We start from the raw sequence: 26,717 nt of genomic DNA, 5'->3' as shown, positions 1-26,717 counted from the left end.
ACGTTTTTTTGTTTTGTTTTTTTGTGTGTGTGTGGTATGCGGGCCTCTCACTGCTGTGGCCTCTCCCGTTGCGGAGCACAGGCTCCGGACGCGCAGGCTCAGTGGCCATGGCTCACGGGCCCAGCCGCTCCGCGGCATTTGGGATCTTCCCGGACCGGCGCACGAACCCGTGTCTCCTGCATCGGCAGGCGGACTCTCAACCACTGCGCCACCAGGGAATCCCAAAATACACGTTTTGATTAAAATTTCTCTGGGAGAATTTTTTAACCCATTGCACTCTCTAAGGCAGTGGTCCCCAACCTTTTTAGCACGAGGGACCAGTTTTGTGGAAGACAACTTTTCCATGGGGGGGGGCGGGGTGGTGGGGGATGGTTCAGGTGGTAATGCGAGCGATGGGGAGCCCCAGATGAAGCTTCGCTCGCTCGCCCACCGCTCACCTCCTGATGTGTGGCCCGGTTCCTAACAGGCTGCGGACCAGTACTGGTCCTTGGCCAGGGGGTTGGGGACCCCTGCCCTAGGGGCCGTTGTCCAGATATGAAGCTGCCTAGTGGCAGTCGAGGCTGAGGTTGGTGGCCCAGGCTGCTCTGGCCTCCCCACTACCCAGGGCACCTACCCCAGGTGCCTTGGGAAAAGCTTTTTCCAGTCTTCCTTTTGGCTTCCTGATTACACTTTGGGAAGATAATTGAAATGTCCTCTTTTGTTAAAATAAGTCAAGGGTCACCTTGTGGAAGGAATCATTGTCACAAATGGCCCTGGGGATGGCTGTTCTGTGTACACCTTGGGGACGGGCAATTTAAATCTGGGGTTCACAGTTGGGTTTCAAGGGGGCAATGAGCCCTAAAATTGTTGGCACCCTAGAATGTGTGGGTGGATTTTCCCCGGGGAGATTGTTTCCAGTTTTCATCAGCTTTTCCTAGGGCTCCATGGTCCCTGCCTGGAGTGACTCGTTTCTGTTGGCTGAGCCAGCTCTTGACTTAGCAAGCCTCTATGCCAGGCTTGGGACAACCATTCCCTTCCCACATTCAAGCAGCAGTACTGCTGGCTATTTCTTGAGCAGGGAGGACAAGAAGAGCCAGGCTGAAGCAAGCTGCCTGGCCTCAGAGGAGTGCAGACCTGCCTCTGGGCCTGTTGGAAGTTGCTGTGGTCCTGTGTGCGCGGGATGGAATTTACCAACAATGTCAGGGATGGTCTGTGTTCATAGTCTAGGTCCTATATATATATGGGTACCGATTCCTGAAGGTGGCATTTTGGGGTTCCCAGACAAGGGGTGACCTTAAATAGGTGAGGGGTACCCCAGACACCTGGAGTGCAGGCTGCTTCCAGCACAAAGCTGGCCCTGGGGAGGCTGGACATCCTATTCCTTCTAACAGGCCTTGTTCTTGTCTCAATGACAGTGCTGCTGTACCTGTGGATTATGACACAAACAAGTGCCAGATAATCTTCAACAAGGAGACCTGCACCTATGCAGTGGTGGAACAGGAGGACCCAGAAAAGACTTGTGCTGTCAGTGGATGGGTGTTATAATGTGCTTCTCATGGACCCAGAGCTCCCAGCCTGCTGGGGGCGCCCAGGTTCTCCCAGGCCAGGCGTCATTCTCCTATGGCCTCTAATAGTCTATGATTGTGTAACCCCACCTATCAGTCAAAAGTGTTTTGAGCAAACACTTGAATATGTGTATACTTTTAGTTTATACATTATGTATGCATTGATAATACACACATTATAAAGCATGTAAACATTTAAAGGAGACAAAAATAAATATGAATAAAAGTTGTTTTCCCTCCACTCCCATAAATCATTGTGCATCCCTTACTCAGGGGAGCACTGCTGCTTCTCTTGCTTCTGATAGATCTGTGCTTTGCTGCCCCAGTGTCCCACTATCTGGTGAAAAATTCAAAATATAAATGTGTCTTAAAGATGAAATCAGATCCTTTATTTTCTTTGAGGTTTTCATGTTTATCCTTCCTTCCTGTTCTTCAGAGAGTATCTGCTGTGTCCCTTATATAAATCTGTGTTTGCCTGAGGTTAGAGCAGGTTAGAGCAGGATGGCTTGGAAGAAGTGCCTCTAAGCCCTCTTGCAGCCCACTGGGGTGTTAAGAGGCCAGGAGTCCTGCCTTGTAGATGGGGAATGGCTTGGGTGCAGGGCTGCAGTATCAGTACTCAAAACTTAGGGACTTAAAACAGTGACAATGCTGATCATCTCTTGCTGTTTCTGTGTTACAGAACATTTGTTCAGTCAACAGGTCCTTACTGAGTGCCTGGCAGTGCTCTAGGCCTGGGGATACAGTAGTGAACCAGAGAGATCAGGTCCCTGCTCTCTTGGGGCTTAGAGTTGGGTGTGTGTGTACATGACAGATCACAAACAAGCAAAGAGCCTTCTGTTGAACAATCCATGGGCAATCAGTAAAGAGCTTTATTTGCCCTCTGCCCCCTAACCCCACCTGTGCAAACATACTATGTGGACTAGTTGAGCAATCTAGGCAGGTCCTGGATTTTGGTCACCCTAAGATAATAAAAAAGTGCCTTGGTCACTTTTAGTTACAAAAGAAGTCTCAATCCAGAATCTGCTTCTGAATTGAAGAGGGAATGAGGGACAGTGTGATGCCATCTTGGCTCCGTCTGCCTGTGGCAGTGTTTAAGATGATTTACTTCCTCATGAGGCTTTTGTGGGCCTTTCTGATATTCCCTGCAGCTCCTCTTTCTCCACAGCTCCGCTCCTAATCACAGGCCATGAGAGCCCTTTTAGCTTCTGCATCTGAACCTATGTTTCCTGTTGCTGTCTGCTGAGATAGCCTTGCCCCTTGTTATTCTTGGGTGAGATGCATAAAACCCAATTACAGTCATTTCCTTTGCAAATCCTACTCATGGGAAATCTGGGGAGCAGTTAGCAGCTAGTATTGGGGACTTCTGTCAGAACTAAGACAGAAAGATTCTTATTTTAACATCTGGTAATAAACAAACAACTAAATAAAATTCCAATATGGATAATTAATGCCAAAACGTGAGGGGAGGTACAGAGTGGTGGAATGTGGAGTGCAGAAAACTGTGTGGTGTGTGATATGGTGCAAACAAGAAAATGCTTTGAAGTCAGATGGTGTAATTTGGAACCTGGGCTTTGACATTTATTTATTTATTTACTGAATTTTAAAAAATTGTGGCAAGATATACATAACATAAAATTTATCATTTTAACCATTTTTGTGTACAATTGAGTGGCATTTGGTATACTCCCATTGCTGTGCGACCATCACCACCGCCCATATCCAGAACTTCCCATCATCCCAAACAGAAACTCTGTACTCATTAAACAATAACTTCCCTTCCCCAAGTCTGCAGCAACCACCATTCTATTTTCTGTCTCTATAAATATGGCTGTTGTAGGTGCCTCATATATATGGAATCATACTTTGTCCTTTTGTGTGTTCTGACTTTTATTTTTGCATCTGTACGTTAAGCCTAAATAATATCTGCCTTGTTAGGACATCTGGTGTGAGAGAATCACTTAGGATAGTCCTCGTTACAGAGCCTGCCTTCGACAAATGTTTCTTTCATTTAATCTTATTTATTCCTAAACGGCGAAAGGACCCTGATCTATGGCCCAGGAAAACTTGTGCGCCGGCGCTCTCGCCCTCTGGAGGGTAGTCAAAGACCTTGGGCCGACTCAACTTGAGATCTCGCGAGACTGTCAAACATTTGGTAAGAGGCGTGGGAGGAAGGTTGTGTTCTCGCGAGAAGTCTGCCTTTAGGCCCTTGGCTTGTGTCGGGCAGTGCCTCTGTCCGCTAAGGTCTCCTCAGAACGCCCGGAGCTGCACTCGGAGGTGGTAAGTACCGGAGGGGCTAGCGGGGCGGGCGTGCCTCCTCCCTATCTCAACGCCGCGGGTCGGTCTGGGGCGCCATGGCCGCATACCGGATCGGCCCGGGCCTGTCTGGGGCTGCCTTTCGAGGCCGGCCTCTCCCTCGACCCACTTGCCTCGAGGGCGGCTTCCTCCTGCCCGCCCGCCGGCCTGGGCCTGCCTTCCTCTCTCTCCCCGCCCGGCCTGTTCTCCCTTCGTCCTTAGACACTCTGGCTTGGGGACCACCAACGGCTGTCTGCCCGCCCGCCCCCCGGCCCCGGCTGTGACAGCTCCAAGTTTTTGCTCCCTCTCGCCGGGGTCACTTGGAGCAAGGAGGGGCCTGTTTTCCCGACCGGACCCAGAGTATATACATTCCTAGCCTGTTGGGTGGAAACGCGAAGAAGATAACGTTTTTTTCGGCCCTCTACCTGCCAACACAGCGTCACTTACCGTAAAGTGCTTGTAGTTCTCCTAACAGTCCCGAGAGGTAGTTCCATTATCTCCTTTTTACAGATGAGAAAAGCGAGGCTTGCTAGTTCATTGACTCATTCCACCAAGAATTATTTAATTCAGTGCCTATATGTTAAGGGTGTTGAGGATATAGCGATGAAAGAAAATGGGCACAGCCCTTATTTTCATGGAACTGAATTCTTGTGGCAGGAACAACAATGATCATATAGTCTTAAGTGTCACATGATGTAACAGGGGTGATGCGATCAAGAATGGCAGAAGGCGGAGTGCTAGTGTCTGTTTGACCCCAAAGGCAGAGCTTTTTTCACCGTACCATTTTGTGTTGTTTTCTAATCAGGGTAAGGTTCACCATAGCATAACTGTTTGAACCACCTACTTGGTAATATGGAAATATGGTTGTAGGGACTATTGAGTTACTTCCTGGGTGAGAACGGGGCAGGTGATCATAGCTGGCTCATTTCTGCACAGGGTACTAATGTGACATTTCTGAACTTTAAATAACCTCAGAGCCTTTGAGGAAGACGCACCCAAATGCTGCAATGGAGATGGGAGGTGTGGTGCATGTACCTTTGAGGCAAGTCACTTGGTTTGCATTTTGACAGTTTGCTAGCTTGCAAATTTGTTAAGTAAGTGAGATGGTATATGTAAAGTCTAGCACGGTAACATTTCTTATATTTTAATATTCTTTCCTCCTTTTCTATTGTCCTTGGGTCCCCAGGGAAAACCTAGTGGTCTAAGGTTTTATGATAACTGTATTTTGTGTTTAAATAAACTTCTACAATTATATTATTACTTTTGGGAAAAGAGATATTTCAAAAGTGGAGAAGCCTGGTGAGCTATGCAGGGAAAGTAAGATGTGATTCTCAAAGAGGGAGGAGGTATCTTATTTTAGAATTACATAGGTTTCCCCACCCCACCCACATTTTATTAAGATTCAGTCGGTTTAGCTGTGCCAGAATCTCAGTAGCCTGTGTAGGGGCTTCATAAAACTGCACAGGCGATTCTGATACATATCCCTCCCCCACTAGCTTCCTGGCTAGTTTCCCTCCCAGAGTAAGTGTTGGCACACTGGAAGGCATTCAGAGCAGTGGTTGCTGCTGGTGGACTTCTAAATCGCAGTCTATTTCAAAGTTTTCTTATTTTCTTAGTTTTCGGTGACTCAATGGCACAAATTTTCCTCTAGATGGCAAGTTTACCATTGTGTCCTTGGGGACTATCACAGTATGTGTCAGCTTAGACACTCAATAAATATTTGTTGAATGAATAAAAAGAGATAATAAAATCTTGACACCTAAATGATCCCTTCAACATACATTGTGTGGTTGGAGACCTTAGACTCATCTGGCATTAAATCTTGGTTCTTTTACTTGGAATCCTGTGACTGTAGGTAATATATCTAACCTTGTCAAGCTTTAGTTTCTCTGTTTTTAAAATTGTGTTGATACATCACTAATCATTAGAGAAATGCAAGTCAAAACCACAATGAGGTATTACCTCCCACCAGTCAGAATGGCCATCATCAAGAAATATACAAACAATAAATGCTGGAGAGGGTGTGGAGGAAAGAGAACCCTCTTTCACTATTGGTGGGAATGTAAATTGATACAGCCACTATGGAGAACAGTATGGAGGTTCCTTAAAAAACTAAAAATAGAACTACCATATGACCCAGCAATCCCACTACTGGATGTATACCGTGAGAAAACCATAGTTCAAAAGAGACATGTACCACAATGTTCATTGCAGCACTGTTTACAATAGCCAGGACATGGGAGCAACCTAAGTGTCCATTGACAGATGAATGGATAAAGAAGATGTGGCACATATATACAATGGAATATTACTCAACCATAAAAAGAAACGATATTGAATTATTTGTAATGAGTTGGATGGACCTAGAGTCTGTCATACAGAGTGAGTAAGTCAGAAAGAGAAAAATACAGTATGCTAACACATATATGGAATCTAAAAAAAAAAAAGTTCTGATGAACCTAGGGGCAAGAAGACGGGAATAGAGATGCAGACGTAGGGTATGGACTTGAGGACACGGAGAGGGGGAAGGGTAAGTTGGGATGAAGTGAGAGAGTAGCATTGACATATATACACTACCAAATGTAAAAATAGATAGCTAGTGGGAAGCAGCTGCATAGCACAGGGAGATCAGCTCGGTGCTTTGTGACCACCTACAGGGGTGGGATAGGGAGGGTGGGAGGGAGGCGCAAGAGGGAGGGGATATGGGGATATATGTATACAGATAGCTGATTCACTTTGTTATACAGCAGAAATTAACATTGTAAAGCAATTATACTCCAATAAAGATGTTAAAATAAATAAATAAATTGTGTTGATAGTGCATATGTACCTTAAAGTTTTGTGAGAACTAAATGAGATAATGTGTAAAAGTCTTGGCACATAGATATATTAAATACTTACCGAAGCCATTCTTTTTTTTTTATATATATTTATTTATTTTTGGCTACGTTGGGTCTTTTGTTGCTGTACGTAGGCCTTCTCTAGTTGCGGCGAGCTGGGGCTACTCTTTTGTTGCTGTGCCCATGCTTCTCATTGCAGTGGCTTCTGTTGTCGTGGAGCACAGGCTCTAGGTGCGTGGGCTTCAGTTGTTGTGGCACAGGGCTCAGTAGTTGTGGCTCACGGGCTCTAGAGCGCAGGCTCAGTAGTTGTGGTGCACGGGCTTAGTTGCTCTGCGGCATGTGGGATCTTCCCGGACCAGGGCTCGAACCCATGTCCCCTGCATTGGCAGGCGGATTCTTAACCACTGCGCCACCAGGGAAGTCCCTGGATCCATTCTTCCAATGAATATTTATTGAACATCTACTGTATAACAGTGAACAAAAAGACAAAGTCCCTGCCTGTGTGGAACGTATATCTTCTAGTGTGTTTTCTGAAGTGGGATCAGAAAATAAATGGTTTGTACGTGTCAGATACTGATAAATACTATGGAGATAATTTAAAAATAAAATATATTAAGGGGAAATGTGTGGAAGGAAGACTTATTTTACATAGGGTAGTGAGGAAGATGACACTAAGGAAGAGGAGTGGGCACGATATCTGGAGGATAAATGCAAGGGCCCTGAGGCATGCTGGAGGAGCAGCTCCAGCCTCAGAGAATGAAGACCATTCACTATGCAGGATACACAGTGCAATGTGCTGCTGGATCAGAGAGCACCTTCTGAGTGTTACTGAAATCAGTAAATTCAGTGTCTCTGTATACTTACTAGTTAGGTTGCAAGTCCAAAGTGATTATGATAAGGGACCAACCAATATGTATATACTAGATTAAGTTCAGTTTCATGAAGGAACTATAGATTTCCATGGCAGTTTTATTATTCTTCCTGCTGCTTTTTGGCCGTCTTAAAATTTTGCTCCGGGTTTTCACTTTGGCTCTGTTTCCTATACAGGTATGTCTAAATACATTGTTGCGACATACAAGATGTAAACAATGCAGGTGGCCTAGGCTGATAAGGAGGCCAAGTTGACCACTTTTGCTCTGGTGAATTGTTTTAATAGTGTTTCTATCTATGCTTGTCAGTTAGAGGAGCTGCCATATAGTCTTTCTGAGCTTGTCTTCTTTGCTTGTTAAATCATAACATTACAGTCATAATTTGTAAACTTCCCACCTAGCCTGCCATACCTCAAATCCTAGCAAGTCATCCTTACTCTGAATTAAATAGATTCACTGGCAAGTGAACAAAAAGTTATCTTGAGAGTGCTTTTTTTTCTTTACTACTGACATGAATGCTCATTCCAACTCTCTTAGCCATTCTTATCCCAGCTCGTCATCCCTGATTTTGCTTGGCTCAATTATGCAGTGGAATCAAGATGTTCTTTTTGAGGTAAGGAGTATGTTTGGGTGTTAAGTATTCCTCTTATCTAGCATTGCCTTGAGTCCTTTACAAATGTAACAATTTGGTTCAGTGAAGGAGTGAGTAACTGGCAACATAGGTTAAAAGGTTTTTGCTTGTCAGTTGCTCATAGACAAGAAGTTAGGTCTTTTAATACTTGGACAACTACAGATTTCATAAGAACATGATCTCAGGTATATTTTGAGTTTTATTTTGGCATATTTTCTAGTCCCCCAGGCTTTAGAGGAGGGAAAATATTTTATAACTTGCTTATTTCTGTGGGGAAAACTGCAAGGTGTTTACCATATAAAATCAGGGATAAAATGATATTATCACTGTGATGGTAGATAAATAACATGGTTTCCTAACCTTGGCTATATTATGGCGGGAAGTTTCAAGTTGAAGATAGGGCACAGCCCTACTTCTGAAAGCTTACCAAACTTCTGTGATGTCAGCTGGAATTTCTGTGGTACTGCAAAATCAGAGAAAAAAATCCAGAGTTGGCTGTAAATACAGTTAATGTTTCCCCTTTAACTCACAAATCAGCTGGTGCTTGTGAATCTGTATAGCTGGGCTTTGATGGGCTTGGCATCAGGAAAGACACATTAAATCAGTGCCTATCCTGGAATCATAGTTTCAGTAGCAATATCCTTGCTAGTTTTGTCTTGTTTGAAAGAGAACAAAAAGTAATAGTTATGGTAGAAACATTTCCACTTCTGAAAAACCCTCCTGAATTAATGCAGGCCTTAGTGGGACATCAAGTTGATTACTTATGTTTGAAGCAGAATTCTACCATAGTTATTGTGGCTGGTCTGAAATTGAGCATTCATTTAAAATTTATTCATTCATCCATTTATCAAACATGTATTAAGCCTCTGTTGAGTTGAGGGCTACAGCACTGCACAACTCCAGGGACACCATTCTCTTTATTTCAATTCAATAGAGCACATAGAATGTAAAGGGGGGTTGGTAATGCCATGATACCGATAGCAGGCAGTCTGTTTAGCACTAGGGTGTACAAAGCCAAATAATATGTGGTCCCTTCTCTTGGGGACCTCTCAGGCTAAGGAGGCAGACATGTAACAGTAAGGATAACATGTGTTATAGGTGTCATGCTGGAAACTTATACAGATTACAGTGAGCCCAGAGGAGGCAGCAGTTAACTCACTAGGTCAAAACTATTGAGGAATGGGATGCTTGGTCAGGAAAGGCTTAATAGTGTTGGTGACTTAAGCATAGTCAGAAAAGCAGACAGTTGGGGAGAAGGGGAGGAACTGGCTTTGCTGGCAGAGAGAGCTGGGAGAGCCAAGCTGTACAAGGCAAACCAGCCTGGTCTATGCATGGAACTGCCGTCTGGAAGATCATGGTGTGGGCGCTGCTCTGGGGAGACAGCAGGAGAGTCAGGCTGAAGCCAGAAGACAGAGAACTTTATTTATTAAAGAAATTTGGACTTTATCCTGTAGGCAGGGGGGAACCATTGGAGAGTTATAGTTTATGCTCTCTTTAGATGAGATTATCTACTAATCTACCGGGAAATAGATGATTCTCTTGTTGTGAGACACCGTAGAAATCTTGAAACATAAGAGAGGTAAAATGCCTTATGACTTTTTTCCCTTTAGAACTTAAACATTTCATAAATATGCCAGGGCAAATAACAAAGCTTAAGGGAGTAAAGAGGTGCCTGCAAAGTCTGAATGCAGAATTCTTGTAGATGTTTATGGTTTTTTTCTCTCCCCAGTGTTTTTATATTTATATACTCTTTAGTAAATCACATCATTATAGTAACTAAAGCTGTCATAAACAGAATAACACTGACTCTCAGTAACTGTGTAAGTTCAAGTGAAGAAGAGCTGCAGCATTTAGTGTGCTGAGGCATTGGCCAGGATCCTTTAGAGAGGGCATAGAAACCACTGGTTATGTAGGTGATTGTCCACAAAGTTCCTACTGTATTTATTTACATTGTAACTATTTTGTAGTGGCATATAAAAGAGAGGTGAAAGTTCTTGACAGCCATTTTTACAGACTGAGAATTCCTTTTTTCTAGCCATTGACTTAAAGTATAAATACAAAGGGCTATCAAATTTTAACTTAACATCATTCAGAGGTATGTATCTTTTTTGTATCTTCACAAAATATGTTCTCCAATGAAGAAATTTTGAATTCAGAGATAAGTTGCTTTCTCATTATTTTTGGTAGTGAATGTCTGAAGTGGGATCCCAGAAACTGTGCAACACAGATAAAGCAGGCACTTCCATAAACTCTGTTCATCTGAAATCTGAGGGATGCTTAATTGAGGGTGATAGTCTTCAGTGTCCACTGGCCTTTGCTTTTTGTCAAGTGGTTTTGCTTTACTCTGTTTATGAAGATAGCTTCATATGCATAGATGAGAGTAAGTATTTTACATTAAAAAAATTGAAGGGAATGACAAGGCTGTATAGAATTCTATCTCTGGCCTGATGGGATATGCAGACTTTGAGGATTATTTTCGGAGAAAAGGGCATCAAAGTAGAGGTACGTACCATGAGCGTGATAATCATCAGACAGGAAGTACTTACTATGCGTAAGATACTGTCCTAAACATTTTTTTGTATATTCATATAATTCTCATTGAGTTGGGCCCATTATTATTGTCCTCATTTTACAGATGGGGAAACTGAGGCACAGATTGGTTAAGTGACTTGCCTAAGGTTACACCGCATCTAAGTGGCAGAGCCAGGTTTTGTGTGGCAACGGTCTAGCTCCAGAGTTCATCCTCTTAACTACTCTGTACTACTGTCCTGGTGGAGCTTTCATTTCACTATTGTATTCCCAGCACCTAGAATAGAGCTTGGCATCTGGTTGGTGCTCAGCTTGTTGAATGAGAAGCATCCATGAGTGTTAAATGCAGCACTGGATTGAGGCCGTGTGGACTGTGTTTGAGAGAGACAGAGGGACGCTGGGGTATAGGTAGAGGTATGTCACAGAAGTGAGATGTCAGAGCCTGAAACAAAAGCCGGGCCTTGAACCTGTTAGGCTGACAGTGGTAATCTCAGGGAGTCAGGAGCTACTGGCCAGGAACATTCCAGTAATAACTCCGGAAGCCTTCTGACTGGCCCACGTTTGTTATTTCTTTGTAGTGATTAGCAGCAAAATCCTTAAATCAAAGACGTCTTGACGATTTGGGGCGCGGATCGGGGTGGACACAGGCTAAGCGCTGGAGCAGGTGGGCCGAGGAGAGGCTGGAGAGGAGCCCCTGGCATCCCTCGGGGCTCTGCGAGCTGGCTTTCGCCCTGAGCGGTCGGGCGGGGATGGTGGCGTCCAGCCGGGAGCCCAAGCGGCTTGGAGCCACGCCGGAGCCTTGCGGGAGGCTGCGGGGCGTCCTCGGGCAGCTATAGGGTCTCGCGAGCCGCCCGAGTGGGCGGAGCCTCCGGCCCCACCCCGGCGCCGACGTGCGCGCTCCCGCCCGCCCGTGGGGAGCTGCCAGGCGCGCGGGCGGGGCGCGACCTGAGGGTAAAAGGAAACTTTGTCACCCTGGTCGCGGATAAAGCAGCGTTCTGCTTGCTGGGCAGCTCACACGGCGGGGACCTGGCCTGCAAGGAGGTACGTCTGGCAGTGCAGGGCCGCAGCGGGAGCCCTCGGGGTGGGTTCCCCTTGCCGGGCTGGGAACGGGCCCTGCGGTCGGGGCTGTGCGCATGCGTACTGAGCAGTACTCGTGCCCGCTCTTAAGCGGAGAGTGAACGCGCGGCTGCGGCTTCCAGGGAGGACGGGACTCAGGCTTCTTAGGGCGACAGTGCTCCTAGAAAGTGTTGGGAAACCTGGAAAGTCGCATGAGTCAATGTTGCTTTTGAACTAGAAACGCTTAAATTGGCATTAGATGGTAATGACCAATATTGTGGTCAGTTTTCAGTTACTGCTTCGGAAAGTTGAAGTGCTGGAATTGATTGCTCATAGTTACATGTGTAAAGGTAGATCTGAGCGCAGTAAGGTCTGAAGTGTTAAACGATCTTAAAATGTGCTATCGTGAATTTATTACCTTATTTTGTTTGTTTCTTCAGGAATTAATCTTTATTTACATGTTTTTAAATTACGAAGAATCAGATCTTGAATTTCAGAAATTATTAAAGAATTAAAGGGTTAGGATAAGATACGTATAGATAACCTTTGAGTTAATGAATTGTGACATAAAAAAACCTTTTGTTTTTTAAAACTAACAGTAAGAAGAAAGAACATGTTAAGAAATGTCTCAAGGTAAAATTGCATGCGGACTATTACTTTAATTTTTTTCCTGAAAATTTGTACAGATGTTCTGATATATATTGTCTTATCAAAGATAACCAAATGGGCAGTTAGTGTTTCGAATTTAGTAATTCATAGAACATAGTAAGTGTCTTATGGGTCTGTTTTTTAAGGGCTTGGTCTTTTCGCAGTGATTTAGATGCTAGGAAAATAAGTGAAAAGTGGACACCTTTTTTGGAGAGGAGGGCCATTTGGGAAGGGGGGAAAAGCAGTGAGACCTGGAAGGTGCAGTTAGAAATGATATAAGCATTCAGACAGAGGAATGGAATGCGGAATGGTTGTGATAAGATGTGAGATCAGAACCCAGGGCTGTTGCTCCTGTCCTTCATCTTGGAAGTGTTTTGATTATTCTGAGTCTATCATGATGTGCTGTTTATTTTTGTTAGCATTATCTAAGGAAGACGGTTCTGAAAAATTGTTATAATTTATTGAGGACTATGAGAATTGGCTGAGATTCTTTTTTTTTTTTTTTTTTTTTTGCGGTACACGGGCCTCTCACTGTTGGGGCCTCTCCCGTTGCGGAGCACAGGCTCCGGACGCGCAGGATCAGCGGCCCTGGCTCACGGGCCCAGCCGCTCCGCGGCATGTGGGATCTTCCCGGACCGGGGCACGAACCTGTGTCCCCTGCATCAGCAGGCGGATTCTCAACCACTGCGCCACCAGGGAAGCCCTGGACTGAGATTCTTAACGGAAGGTGTTCCATTAGTAACCCATTGGAATGTTAATTTTAATCTTTAGTGTTGGCAAATAAAAAGAATTTATGGGTGATAATACACTAAAGGAAGAACAAGCTGGTAAGAAGGAGAGAATCCAGGACTAGACCCTAGGAATGCTAGTTCTAAACCCAAATCTGCGTGTAATGGCTGTGGATGGGTCATTTAAACTCTCTGGGGCTTTGTGGCTTCATCTGTTTAATGAGAGTAGTCTACTAAAGAGGTGGCTAAGGTTTTCCAACTTTAAATTGTGGTTTGTGTCGGTCACAAGAGGGTTATGTTTCTTTGGAAATTTTATGGTTAAACCATATGATAGGGACTTAGCTTCATTTGTGGTTTAGTTGCTCAGTTCTGGTTCCATGATCTTTGGATTTCATAACTAGATTTGTGCAAAGCATTATGCAAGTATGGCATATATAGTTTGTGGAACTCTTCTTTGAGGAAAGCTCCAGGTTTTCCTGGAGCCTTATTCATTTGTTTGAAGGATGTGTGTGTTTCCCCCTCTATCTCTCTCCTCCTCCAAAACCTAGAACAGGAACCCTAGAGGCAGGGAAGTTTTAGAAAGCACTTAAACTTTTAACTTGTCTCAAAAAAAAAAATACACATTTAAGGCAATCCTCTGTTGAAGGTGGTAGGGCAGTAGTTTGTATTATAAAGGTGAAGAGAAAATGACATTTTTAGTAGTCTTTCATTGATCTGAATTTTAGAATTAGAGCTGATTTGGTCTAATCTTTTTACAGGTAAGAAAACAGGCAAAAGTGTGTGTACACTTGGTATATATTAGAGAGTTTAGACTACTGAGCTTTTGCCATAAAAACAACTTGCCTTTTGCTGGGTTTTATAGTGAGAGAGTATATGGGGAGCTATATTTATTAAATAGGTACCACATCCTCACCCCTAAGTCTATGAGGTAAGTATTGTTATCCTCACTTATTTAATTAAGACATTAGGTTCAAAAAGGGCAAATGGTCCAAGGTCATAGCATTGATTAATGGCTAAATGATTCTAAATCAGGGCCTCCTCACTTCAAAGCCTTTTCTAGCTTCAGTGCTGCTTTCTATATAGTCCATAGGTGGAGATTCTTAAGGTCCCCATAATTCAGCTAACCAAAAACAACCAAAGCGTTAAAAAGTGCAGTGTGCAGGGCCTGGGTTAAGTGCCTAAAGGCAGATACTGTCTCACTTTAACTTCATTGCAGCACTTCGTAGCTACTGTCATTGTCCACATTTTTCTAGAGGGAACTGAGATCCAGAGAAGTTAAGTAACTCGCTCATGGGTCTGAAGGTTGCAGATGGAGCTGGAATTCTGGTTTGTCAGGCCTCAGAGTAATCTCTTAAACATCGTGCTTGCTACATTGACTCTCTAACCTGAAAGGAATGGTGAATTTTTGAAATTGACCATATGAGCTAGATAACTCATAAACGTCTCTTTGGATGTGACATTTCATAAAGCTAGCTCAGGCTTCACCTTATTGTGGTTTGAATTCACCCATGTGGTGGAGTTCTTGATTTCAGCTCTGAGGGCTCTCTCCTCACTGAAGTACAAGAAGGCAAACCTTTGCACAGCTTCTTTCTTGGGATTTCAACTATGGAAGCTGACTGCCCCTTGACTGCTCCACAGGGAGGAGGAGGGTCAGAGCCAAGGGCAGCGAAGGGACAGACATCCCTGGGGCTGGCCGTAAAGGAATGAAACAGGTTTTCTTAATGGCTTTAAAGACCCCTACTCTAACAAGGTTACTGTTTTGAAGGATAACACTCATTTTAATTTGACAACAAGGGATAAATATGTGGGGAAAATCAGTTTTGTAACTTTTAAATCTCATCCTATTTTCTATCCATAGCTGATAAGGGGAAAATCCAATTTGTGTACTTTTGCCATATTCTGTTCTTGTTAGGCAGTTGTATAGTATTTGTGATGGACTTGAGAAGACTTCTCTAAGTCAGCACTGTATGCATTTGAATTTGTCTCCCACGTGATCTAGAGTTCTGGGGTATTTGACATTGTGAAGCAACATTTTGACTTAATGTTACTGTTTAAATTTTACACTGTGCCAGGCATTGTGGCATTGCACACACATGGTGAGGACCTAAGAATGGGAAATTTGGCACAGGTGAAAGTTGGTTATACATTTGAAAGACACCTAAACATGCTTTGCATATAAGTAACTTAAGTGAAAAGTGAAGCAACTTGTGGTAATGAGGTGACATTCCACTTTCTGAATATGAGCCAGCATTTCACTCGTTATGCAGGTATTGTTCAAAGTTCCTACAGTGTGCACTAAGTGCACACTAATGGTGTGCTTAAAACAGGGCAGCTTACAGTGTGAGAAAGAAGGTAGCAAAGTAGCTGCAGCTGGTGTTTCAAGGGTTGGAAAAAAAATCTCCAAGGGGATTCCTGTCGAATCCAGTTAATGAAGCCCTTCCATTTTAGAGATCATTATGGGGAAACAGACTGTGGCAACAAAACAGCAGGGGGAAGTTAGAAAATTTCCTGAATCTTTCAGGAACTCTAGTTCCTGAATGTGAATTTTCTGCTGAGATGGTCAAAAGAAAGCCTACTGGGCTTTTTCCTCCTGCTGTCTTATTTCTGGGGGTGGGGAATCACAGTGTTCAGCCAGTTTCAGCTTCTAGCTAGCCACCTGGCCCTAAACCTCGGCTTAAAGATGCAGTGTAGGCCAGAGTTCCCTGTGTCTGGGATGAGCAGTCAGCCATTTGCACTGTGTAGACTGCTGTTCAGCCGAAAGCTGGCTTGCTTCTCTGAGAAGGTCGTTTCCTTCAGGACTGTTAGGAAGTTCTTTTATATGTTGCCTCAGATATCTTCTGTTAATCCTCCTCTACTCCTTTGGGTCATTCTGAACAGGTCTAATTCTATTTGACAGGTCTCCAAGTATTCCAGAATAGTAAATTTGTCCTCCCAGAGACTCCACTTATCTAAACAGCCTCCCTTCCTGGAGAAAGTTTTCATGGTTTTGAGGCCCCTTTCTTTTTTCTTCTAAATGCCTCTTTCTGAAGTTTGCTATTCAGAAAGAAATTTCAAAATTAGTCTAATAAACATGGAACTGATTAGTGGCAAATGCTATACTTCTGGTAAATGTAGTCAAATAGCATGTAAGTAATTTTCCTCTGAGATCCAGCACACTGCTAACTCATATAGAGCTTGCTTTCAATTAAAAACCTCCATCCTTTTACATTTATTCTCTTCCACTTTGTCCTCCCCCGTTCAAGTAAAAAAAAAAAAAAATCTACATTTTTGTTTTATAAGATTTAACAGCTATGTAGAGATTGTTTGGAATCTGTTTTGTCACAGCCCCGTGTTGTCTCCAACTTTAATGTCTGCCTTCTGTGTTTTCATCCAGGCAATTAGGGAAAACAGTTGAGTAATTGGGGAAAACAGGGGCATACCTCTAAATACTTAATAGACTGGTTTCAATTCATTATCCTTTGAGTATTTTGTAAAAAATAATTTTATGATTCAATTTAGTTGGCCTGTTTTGCCCATGTTCACTTTGTCCACAGAGATGGTATACAACCTTGTCACAAGTCTTACTATTGTCCAAATATATCGTGTCTAAAGGATTACGTTGACTGGCCAGTTCAGTAAAACTACCCAAGAAGGAAATAATTTTGGTGTCACAGGGCTTAGTGAATCCATGCTGCGCTACTGTGATCACTGCTTTCTTTTTGTAAGTATTTAGAAACCATCTCTGATTCTAGATCTATCCAGGATACACATCAGACTGTTCTTCCGGCAGTTTTTGTCAAGCTTTGCTTCATTGCTTTTCTGACAGTCTTCTGTCCCAGTCTCATATCATTATATCTTGGGTTATGTGGTATTTTTCCACTTCTGTTTCTTCTCTCCTATGCTTATTAGAAAATTCTCTGTGGTTTCCCACACCAGTTTCTCTAAGTACCTCCCTTATAGCAGAATCCCATGAAATTATTGTCAGATTTACATTCCTGAGAGTTTCCTAGCTATGAAGGCATCCCTGAGTTCTTCCTAAATATAAAAGGAGGGGGGGAATAAAAAATTTAATCCTCCCAATAAATTTAGGTTAATGTCAGATCTAAACAGTGTTCTAAACTCTGTGTATTAGGTTATTGGTTTGCACCTTCTTTCCAAAGTAATTATGGGTCCTTCTAGACCTTTTAGTCTTCAGCTCTAAATCTATAAAACGAGAACACATGCCCCTTATGACTTCAGGTATGTAAATAGAAACAATCTAGTGTTCTTTTAACTTTTTGGAGGCTATATGCCCTATCAATTCAGGCAATTTAGTGTATTTTTTCAGAAATATCTGTTCCCATGTAAAGTGTAACTAAAGTAGATGCATAGGATTTTTGGGCAGGAACACAGTAATGGTGGGCGGGGAAGAGGAGTTAATATTTATTAAGGGTATACTATGTACCAAGTCCTATGTCGGAAGTAATCTAAGTAGTTAGTAACTGGGAGCTGGTTGGAATAATCATTTGGGAGATGATTGCAGGGTGGTTTTTGGTTGTAATTATGGTGCAATTTGGATTGTTCTTTTTTTCTTTTAAAGGAACAGGGAGCAGAATGAGTACCTCACAGGACCAGAGTGGCTGCTCCAGTAATAAAGAACCCCTTTTGAGGTGTTGTGATGCACGGAGGGACTTGGAGCTGGCTATTGGTGGAGTTCTCCGGGCTGAACAGCAAATTAAAGATAACTTGCGAGAGGTGTGACGTGTGCTTTTCTCTTTCCTTGTCTGAACTCTTATTACAGGGCTGGTTAGAGCATGGCGAAGGGATTGGCTTCTCCAAACCCAAAAGTTTTACCCCATGCCTTGCATGGTCTGCCTGAAATGTTGATGCCTTTGATCCCAAAGGGAAAATAAAGCAAATGTTAGAAGAGTTTGGAAAGTCCTGCACCACCTTAGATAATTCAGTCCAGCGTGCATTTTTTTTTTTTTTTTTTTTGGGGTACGTGGGGCTCTTACTGTTGTGGCTTCTCCCGTTGCGGAGCACAGGCTCCAGATGCGCAGGCTCAGCGGCCATGGCTCACGGGCCCAGCCGCTCCACGGCATGTGGGATCTTCCCGGACCGGGGCACGAACCCGTGTTCCCTGCATCGGCAGGCGGACTCTCAACCACTGTGCCACCAGGGAAGCCCCAGCGTGCATTTTTGATTGCTTCCGTGTGTGGTCCCTGTGCCAAGCACTGCCATCCACTAAAAAGTAACAAAGTGAATGAGCTCAGCTCATTGAACTGGTCAGTTGTTCTTAATGCATAAAGGATGGCACTTCAGCATGTCCCCTACCATCTGTTAATTTGGTATTGGCATGGTTTTGGTGGTGGCATGGTTCTGTAAACGACTTAATTGTTAGAGCTAGCCAGAACGCAATCTGTTCCTTCTATTGGCCTAATAACGTTCTGCTGGTGAGTGGGTAGACCAAGTGTTACATGACTTTGAAATACCACTTTACTATCCAGAAAAAGGTGTTTTAAAATATAGTTTCTTGGGGCTTCCCTGGTGGCGCAGTGGTTGAGAGTCCGCCTGCTGATGCAGGGGACACGGGTTCGTGCCCCGGTCCGGGAAGATCCACATGCCGCAGAGTGGCTGGGCCCGTGAGCCATGGCCACTGGGCCTGCGCGTCCGGAGCCTGTGCTCCGCAGCGGGAGAGGCCACAACAGTGAGAGGCCTGTATACCGCAAAAAACAAAAACCAAACCAAAACAAAACAAAACAAAATATATATAGTTTCTTATGTGGATTCTCCTGGATAATTTATAGATGTTATGATTTTCTTCCTTAGAAATTTTATATTTATCCCTCTTGAATCATTCTTTATGCTTCCAGAGACATTTAGTTTATAATTTTACATAAACTGTCTACCCTGATGGTCTTCTGGCTGTTGACATGTAGTGACACATCTCTTTACTAAATTGGCCTACTGTAAATGTGTTGCTCATTTGTAGGGTGAGAAAAGAGGTAAGGGCTAGTTATTAATATTCTTGTCTTCTTCCACTGATGAATTTGTAAAACTATAGGTTTTCAAATTATGTGGAAAACTTAGGGGCATCAGTATCGCATGACATATCCTTGTATTTTCTCTTGACTCCTTTAGGACACCCAAAATAAACCTGATCCTCTTAGAAGAAGGAGTATTGAAGGAGGATTTTGGAGCTTAGATATGCATTATGGCTGGGATTCTTAAACTGGGTCCATGGGGCTTTGGTGGTTTCATGGATGGGATTCAGGACTCAACGCTGAAATTATAGGCAAAATTTTGAATGTATGCATTTTTCTGGGGAGACACTGCATAAATGTCATTGGATAATCAAAAGGATTTGTGACCCCCAGAAGTTTAGGGACCTCGCCATTCTGTGGGAAACACCATTCTTTGAGCTTACAGCACTAGTGAAGCTAACATATATATGTTTTCTAGGTCAAAGCCCAGATTCACAGTTGCATAAGTCGTCACCTGGAATGCCTTCGAAGCCGTGAGGTGTGGCTGTATGAACAGGTAGATCTGATCTATCAGCTTAAAGAGGAGACGCTACAGCAGCAGGCCCAACAGCTGTACTGGGTAAGATGACTGCAAGGCCATGATTGGTTTGAATGTGGTTTCTGGTTTCCAGAGACTTTTTCCTGTAATGCAGCATTAATATAGATGAGATAAAAATTTAATCTCGAGTGCTATTTGCTATTTGTTAACTTGGATACACTTGGTGCTTTTAGTATCATTGTGGCTAGATGGTTTCCTTTTTTTTATAGTTGCTGGGTCAGTTCAATTGTCTTATTCATCAGCTGGAGTGCACCCAGAACAAAGATCTAGCCAATCAAGTCTCTGTGTGTCTGGAGAGGTAAAGACCCTTTTTGCTTGTTTTGACTTTGGCTCTTTGACTTTGGTGTATTAAAAAAGAGTCACTTTGTAACTCATTGCATGATTTGGATTTAACTTGACGTCTCTCTTCCTTGGATAAGATCATCCTGCTTTATATATTTAATATCATACTTGGTATGATACATGGTACATGGTTAAGTCATCTATCTTTGGTTGAGTTTCTTAGAAAAGTACAGTCATTTCAAATAACTCACAATTTGGTTTCTATTTTGGATGAATTTGAAATAGATGTTTCTTTAAAATAGCCAGGTTTTATTTTTTTTCTCCAGACTGGGCAGTTTGACCCTCAAACCTGAAGATTCGACTGTCCTACTCTTTGAAGCCGATATAACTGCCCTGCGCCAGGCAATCACGACGTTTGGGTCTCTTAAGACCATTGTGAGTAGTGTTCATCTCAGAAGGTTCATAGTGAGCTTCTCAGGTCTGTGGCCTCACAGGTGGTCTTAAAAATAACACATTTTCACTGTGAATAGTGGCTTTCTTGAGAATTTGATAAGCTTCAGAAATTTCATTTTCTGATTAAATTTATAGAGCATTAGGCTGGTAGTGCTTGGAATGTGGTATTGACTCATTGATCATCTCTAGAATTCATCTTGTATCCCTTTAAATACCTTTGACTTCTTTCTTCTGAAATTTATGGCTTGAATGGTCTTTAGAGTCAAATATGGTCTCATTTGGGTCTTGTTAAAAGTAGTAATACTACCAATTCTGGTGAAGGTTTCTTACATGAAGATAGTTATGTAGTACAACAGATAGGGAACTCTCAGATTTTATAACTACTTCGTAGGTCAGTGAATTTAGTATAAAGAATATTCTAGTGAAATGTAACACTTTGCTTAATACTTTTGAAATTTAGGGATTACAGTTTCACTTTTTTGGTATGAAAGCATAACATTAGTAAACATGATTAATTTGCTTTTTTCTTATAGCAAATTCCTGAGCACCTGATGGCTCATGCTAGTTCATCAAATATTGGGCCCTTCCTGGAGAAAAGAAGCTATATTGCATTGCCAGAGCAGGTAAAATGTCATTTTGTTTCTTGTAACTGAGTTATTACTTGGCTTATGTTTCTTTTGGGTTTTGATTATATCACTTTTTTTTTTTTGGCTACGAATTATTTGTAAAAAGGCACCAGTGGTAATAAATTAGTTTATGCAATTAAATGCTTCCCTTGAGACTGAATGTCAGAAATTTAGAGGTTTTAGAGGTATTGAGTAAGAAAGTAATTGTTATCAGTTAGTTCATAAGAATTATCAATAGCTCTCTGATTGGGTTGGTTCTCTTAGGGATCCTTCTCTTTATCATTCATAGAGGTGATTTACTTCTAAAGGCAATGTGAATATAGGATCCTAGAAGTTTTGAGTTGAGAAGAACCCTGGAGATCAGCTATACTCCTTGTTTTGTAATTGTGAAAATGGAGGCTTAGGGAAGTCATTTGACTTGTGCAGGGTCAGCACCAAGCCAAGATTAGAGAACTTGGGTCTCCTGCTTTTCTGGCAAACTTTCTACTGCATTTGACATTGCCTTGTTAAGCAGCAAAGTATTGTGTGATTAGCAGAAGTCAGCATCCAGCACCACAGCTGTCCCTCTCAGCGAATGGCTCCTTGGAAGCAAACCTGCCAGCAGTCGCCAAGCTCCTTACATACCCAGTACCAATCTGCAGGACTGGCTCACCCAAAAGCAGACCTTGGAGAATAGTCAGGTGTGTTGCTGCCTTTATTGTTTCTGAGATAGATGAAGTAATAGATGGGGCTAGTTATTAACTGATAGTGTATGTCTTTGTTTGGTTTTTAGTTCTAGTCTGGGAAATATATATCTTTTAATAACTTTTTATTACAGTAGTGACACGTCTACACTGTAGATAAAAAGCTTAGGAAAAAACTGTATAAAGAAATACAAGCCCATAATCCCACATGCGGAAACAACCACTGTAACATTGTTGTTTATGCATACATACACTTTTAAAGAAAAATATCATTCTGTAACTTTTGTTTTGGCTAGCAGATTTTTTTACTAATAGAGCATGAATATATTTCTCTGTCATTTAATTTCTTCCATAAAATCCTTCACACTATATAATATTTCATTGATTGGCTCTAAACTTCAGTTTTTCTGAATATAAATACATTTCCTCTGCATGTCCAGGAACTAATTATTTGCGTACATTCTTGATTCATTCTTTAGGAGTAAATTCTTAGAAATGGCATTCCTAGATTATAGTTCTGCAGTCCCTTTAAGACTTTTGCTACAGATTGCCAATTTGGCTTTCCAGGAAGTTGATAGCAGTTTATATTCCCACCAGAGTATTGAAGAGACCTGCTTCCCTGAAACTTCTCTAATAGTGGTAGTTGTTTACAAGTTTATTTCTCTGAATTTGACACGAAGTAACAGTAAAAACTTTTGTTTTGAGTTTCTTAGATTACTAAGGAGGTTGAGTATTTTTCATGTTTATTAGCCTTCTTTGATGACTTGTCTCATCATATCCATGGCTCATTTTTGTCTTCTTTATTCATAAAGTCACATTATATAGAAGTACTAGTCTCTTTTCTATAAACCACTACAAATGCTTCCTCCTATTTTGCCTTGTTTATTTTAAAACTGCAGAAAATTAAGTTTTACTGTAACCATATATTTTAATATCTTAATAGAGAAATCCCATACCTTTTGGCTATGTATATACTTAAATTTAGAAACATTGGGCAGTGTGGTAAATATAAGTAGAAGTCTTATCATTGAATCCCAAAGCAGTCATAATATTCTGGCAAACTAATATTGTGTACTTCTTATGTAGACTTCTGCCAGAGCCTGCAATTTCTTCAGTAAAGTCTGGGGCAACCTAAAGGGCTTGGAAAATTGGCTCCACAAGAGTCAGCAACAAGAAGTTTCTGAAAAACCAAGTTACCAAAAGTGTAACAGCCATTCTACTACCAATTCTTACTCCATTGAAATTGAAAAGGTTGGAGATCTAGAGCTTCTTGATCAAGATGAGATGGAGCTTTCTGATTGGCTGGTGACTCCCCAGGAATCCCATAAGCTTGAGAAGCCTGAGAATGGCAGCTGTGAAACCAGTGAGAAGTTTAAGCTCTTGTTCCAGGTGTTCCAGGAGTCCTATAGTGTGAATGATTGGCTTGTCAAGCCTGATTCTTGTACCAATTGTCAGGGTAACCAGCTCAAAGGTGTGGAGATTGAGAACCTGGGCAATCTGAAGTGCCTGAATGACCACTTGGAGGCCAAGAAACCCTTGTCCACTCCCAGCATGATTACTGAGGATTGGCTTGTCCAGAATCATCAAGACCCATATAAAGTAGAGGAGGTCTGCAAAGCCAATGAGCCCTGTACAAGCTTTGCAGAGTGTGTGTGTGATGAAAATTGTGAGAAGGAAGCTCTGTGTAAATGGCTTCTGAAGAAAGAAGGAAAGGATAAAAATGGTATGCCTGTGGAACCAAAACCTGAACCTGAGAAACATAAAGATTCCCTGAATATGTGGCTCTGTCCATCCAGAAGAGAGGCAACAGAACAAGCTAAGGCACCAAAGGCAATGGCTTCTTCTAGAATTGCTGATTCCTTCCAAGTCATAAGGAACAGTCCCTTGTCAGAGTGGCTCCTTACCCCCTCATGCAAAGAAGGATGTCCCAAGGAAGTGCCTCTTAGAGAGGACAGAGCTGGCATACCAAAGCTTACAAGCCACTTGGCCACTTCCTGGTGTCCCTTTAACACAGCTGACTGGGTCTTGCCAGGAAAAAAGACAGGAAATCTTAGCCAGTTATCCTCAGGAGAAGACAAATGGCTACTTCGGAAGGCCAAGGTGAGCACAACACATTAAAATAGCACCTTTTGAAGTATATTTAATACATTTTTACTTTCTTAATCCCAAACCTTGCAAATGGGCCAGATCCTTAAATATCTTAACTATTAAATATGGCTTAAGTATTAATTTTGGTGCCATGTTAGCAACAGAATGGAGGATTTGATTATTCAAACTGAAATTTCTGTGCATTTTCTAGGCCCCAAATCCCCATCTGGCCTATTTCATTGCTACTTATGGAAAAGATTAGGAGTAGAGAAAATAGTTGTCCCCTTTGCTCATTATTAGAATGCCCAACATTTACATCATTCTTTATAGACACTACACTATTTGAAGATGAATTGTTGGTCTCACGCCTCCCAGTTGTCATGTAGCAATCCACCTTTTGTCTTCTTGCAGGAAGTATTACTTAATTCGCCCCTACAGGAGGAACACAGCTTTCCCCCAGACCGTTACGGCCTCCCAGCAGTTTGTGATCTCTTTGCCTGTATGCAGCTTAAAGTTGATAAAGAAAAATGGTTGTATCGAACTCCTCTACAGGTGGGTACATGCCACTAGTGCAAATATTAGTTTTAGCTGCTCAAAGATATTTTGCCTTATATATGAATTCATACTTTGCCCACTGAACTGTATTCCTATTAATGGTTTCTATATTAGGTGAGGTGGGGAAAAGATCATAAAAATTTCATGTATTTCACTTGAACTTGCTCCATGAAGTAACGAGGACATACTTGAAAGTGACCTTTCAAGATGATGTAGCTGTTGGGGGAATTTTTGGAGCCCGTGTGGATTCTAGTAGCTTATTGAGAAGTGAGAGCTTCAGGGTGGGAAACTTGCTTTTTATCCTGCAGTGAAGTGACTTTTTATCTATGGGCTTTTCTTTACAGATGTGAAGGAATGGAGTACTGGAGTCAAGCAAATTTTCTGCAGATTAGCACAAATCCATGAGCTGAGTAACTGCGGCTTGCCAAATCATTGCGTTTCTGGGTCTGATGTAGTTCCTTTTCTGCCTAATTTTGAACTAGTGAAGAGAAATAATCAAATTATGAGTTACTGTGTAAAAGAAAAAGGCTGTTTGTTGATGTTGAGGTGATTCAGTTCCTTCTTACAGAAGTATTAATTCACCCCTACACTAGAAACACAGCATCATAGTGGGTAGGTCTTTTTCATAAGCCTCCACGGCTCCTTAGTTTGGGTTGTTATTAGAAGTACATTAAAGCACTGTAGTTTTAAAAATGAAATAGTTTTATAATCAAGGTGTGTTGATGTATTCTGAAACTAGTAAACTTACTTTTTTTTTTTTTTTAACCTAACCTTTTGATTGCCTTTGGATGCTTCCCCTTCTTGTGGGTTTTCTTCCATTAACGGTGAATTCTTCTGTTTAATTAATGTACAATATTATTTCACACAAATAATTAACCTTGCCAATATAGTGGTTTTTTTCTTACCAAAACAGTATTAACAATCTTGGCAATTTTTGACATTAATTACAAAACATTTTAGCTTACATGCCAGATTCTACATTATTTTTCTTTTTTTGAAACAAACTCAACTATTTCAAGTTTTATCTTTATTCCCTTCTCTAAACGTTATTATTGAAGTATCTAGACAGCTCTTTCAGAAGGGCTCCATATTGCTTGAAGACTATATTCAGGGTAATCCTAGCCTCTTTCAAAGTATTCTGAAGAACTACAGGCAGAAGAGCCCCAGTGCTGACTAATCAAAAAGCAAAAGGCAAGACATGCTGGAAATGTAGTACTTGAACTATTCACTATCCTAAGTGTTACTGGTGCATCCTGTGTAAATGTAAGCTGAACTGGACACCTGGTGCTTTTAACTAGGCATAAATTAAATGTCCTCTCACTGCAAGCATAGCATACCTATAGCTTATAATGCAGTGACATTTTAGTGAATAGGCCGTTTTGAACACTGTGCCTTGGGGTGTTTATTGAAGCTTTATGAAAAGTATTGATGTTTCCTTAGCATCCCTAAAGTTATGTCCATGCTTTAAAAAGTTTCTCTGTAGGAGAGAAATGGTATTTATACCATGTTTTAAAATTCTGTAAGATGAGACATCTTAGCTGCTTTCCAGGCTTTTACACTATTAAGCCACTCAACTTGCCTATGTGTTATTGGAAATACTTTTAAAGTTTGTGATGTGGTCATCTAGAAAGCCCTTTTGGGGAAACTTCACATTCCCAGTGTCATTGCCAACTTCATTAGAATTCTTGAACCACAGCTGAAACGAGCCTATTATTTTTTAGTTCTCCACTACCATTTAGAACTTTAAAACTAAAGGTGGTGGGTAAAAACTTAAGGAGCCTTTCCATTATCTTAGGTTGCAGGAAACCTTGTAGTTTTTGAGGTTTAACACATTGTGTATCCCTAAATTAACAATCACTGTGCTAATGAGTGTAAAACATTCTTTTGCATTGATGGATTTTGTGCCTCCCTCCATTAAAAGCATAACAGCCATATAGTTGTCCTGTGATTTGTAAAACACCTTGTCACAAAATTATATGAATGTGATATCCTTTGGTTAGGAGTACAGTTGAGAAACACTTGAACATAAAAACAGTGTTTTTATATTCACTTAAATTTATCAGTGTATTTTATGATTCTTGAATTAGCAAATAGGTTATTACTAACTTCCATTGTCTTTCTTGCACACTCTTCATATCTACTTTTAATTTTTAATCTGCTGTTGCAGGTAAGATATTAAACTGCTTTTTCTTTTTTTTTAAACTAGAGGACTTCAGCTGAAGTTCAGTGCTTTTCTGCCAAATTCCTTCTAACTAGATGCATTCAGAAAGGCCCTACTTTACTTTCTCTAATCAATCACAATAGCCACCAGTTGTTTAGTATTTCTTATGTATATCGTGCAGTGCAATCTTAT

At 41.7% G+C, this 26,717-nt stretch overlaps 1 protein-coding gene across 6 annotated transcripts; it reads left to right on the top strand.

Annotated features, from left to right (window-relative positions):
- Positions 1–3,694: 3,694 nt before the first annotated feature.
- On the top strand, positions 3,695–26,296 carry NCOA4 (nuclear receptor coactivator 4). Of its 6 annotated transcripts, none has more exons than XM_027111815.1 (10): positions 3,695–3,821; positions 17,696–17,850; positions 19,558–19,698; positions 19,887–19,975; positions 20,286–20,394; positions 20,946–21,035; positions 21,575–21,718; positions 22,808–23,821; positions 24,221–24,361; positions 24,709–26,296. In XM_027111815.1, the coding sequence occupies exons 2-10, from the start codon at positions 17,710–17,712 to the stop codon at positions 24,712–24,714; spliced, it is 1,875 nt and encodes a 624-aa protein (XP_026967616.1). In that variant the 5' UTR covers positions 3,695–3,821; positions 17,696–17,709; the 3' UTR covers positions 24,715–26,296. The 6 variants fall into 6 exon arrangements, with proteins under 6 accessions (XP_026967616.1, XP_026967613.1, XP_026967617.1 ...); XM_027111812.1 differs by having other exon boundaries at positions 3,706–3,821; positions 21,572–21,718; XM_027111816.1 differs by lacking the exon at positions 3,695–3,821 and adding an exon at positions 11,631–11,746.
- Positions 26,297–26,717: the final 421 nt, after the last annotated feature.

Source organism: Aethalodelphis obliquidens, unplaced genomic scaffold (genome assembly GCF_003676395.1).
Source record: "Aethalodelphis obliquidens isolate GAN/ISIS:26980383/991018 unplaced genomic scaffold, ASM367639v1 scaffold11, whole genome shotgun sequence".
Classification (NCBI taxonomy): domain Eukaryota; kingdom Metazoa; phylum Chordata; class Mammalia; order Artiodactyla; family Delphinidae; genus Aethalodelphis; species Aethalodelphis obliquidens.
The sequence above is the reverse complement of the archived record's forward strand: the minus strand, read 5'-3'. Positions and strand labels throughout refer to the sequence as shown.

Bases quoted from the DNA above. Each gene is read 5' to 3' on its own strand.
- NCOA4 (XM_027111812.1), top strand. From the start codon at position 17,710: ATGAGTACCTCACAGGACCAGAGTGGCTGCTCCAGTAATAAAGAACCC. The intron at 21,036-21,571 runs GTAAAATGTCAT...TTGTGTGATTAG, and splicing joins ATATTGCATTGCCAGAGCAG to CAGAAGTCAGCATCCAGCAC. The intron at 23,822-24,220 runs GTGAGCACAACA...GTCTTCTTGCAG, and splicing joins GGCTACTTCGGAAGGCCAAG to GAAGTATTACTTAATTCGCC.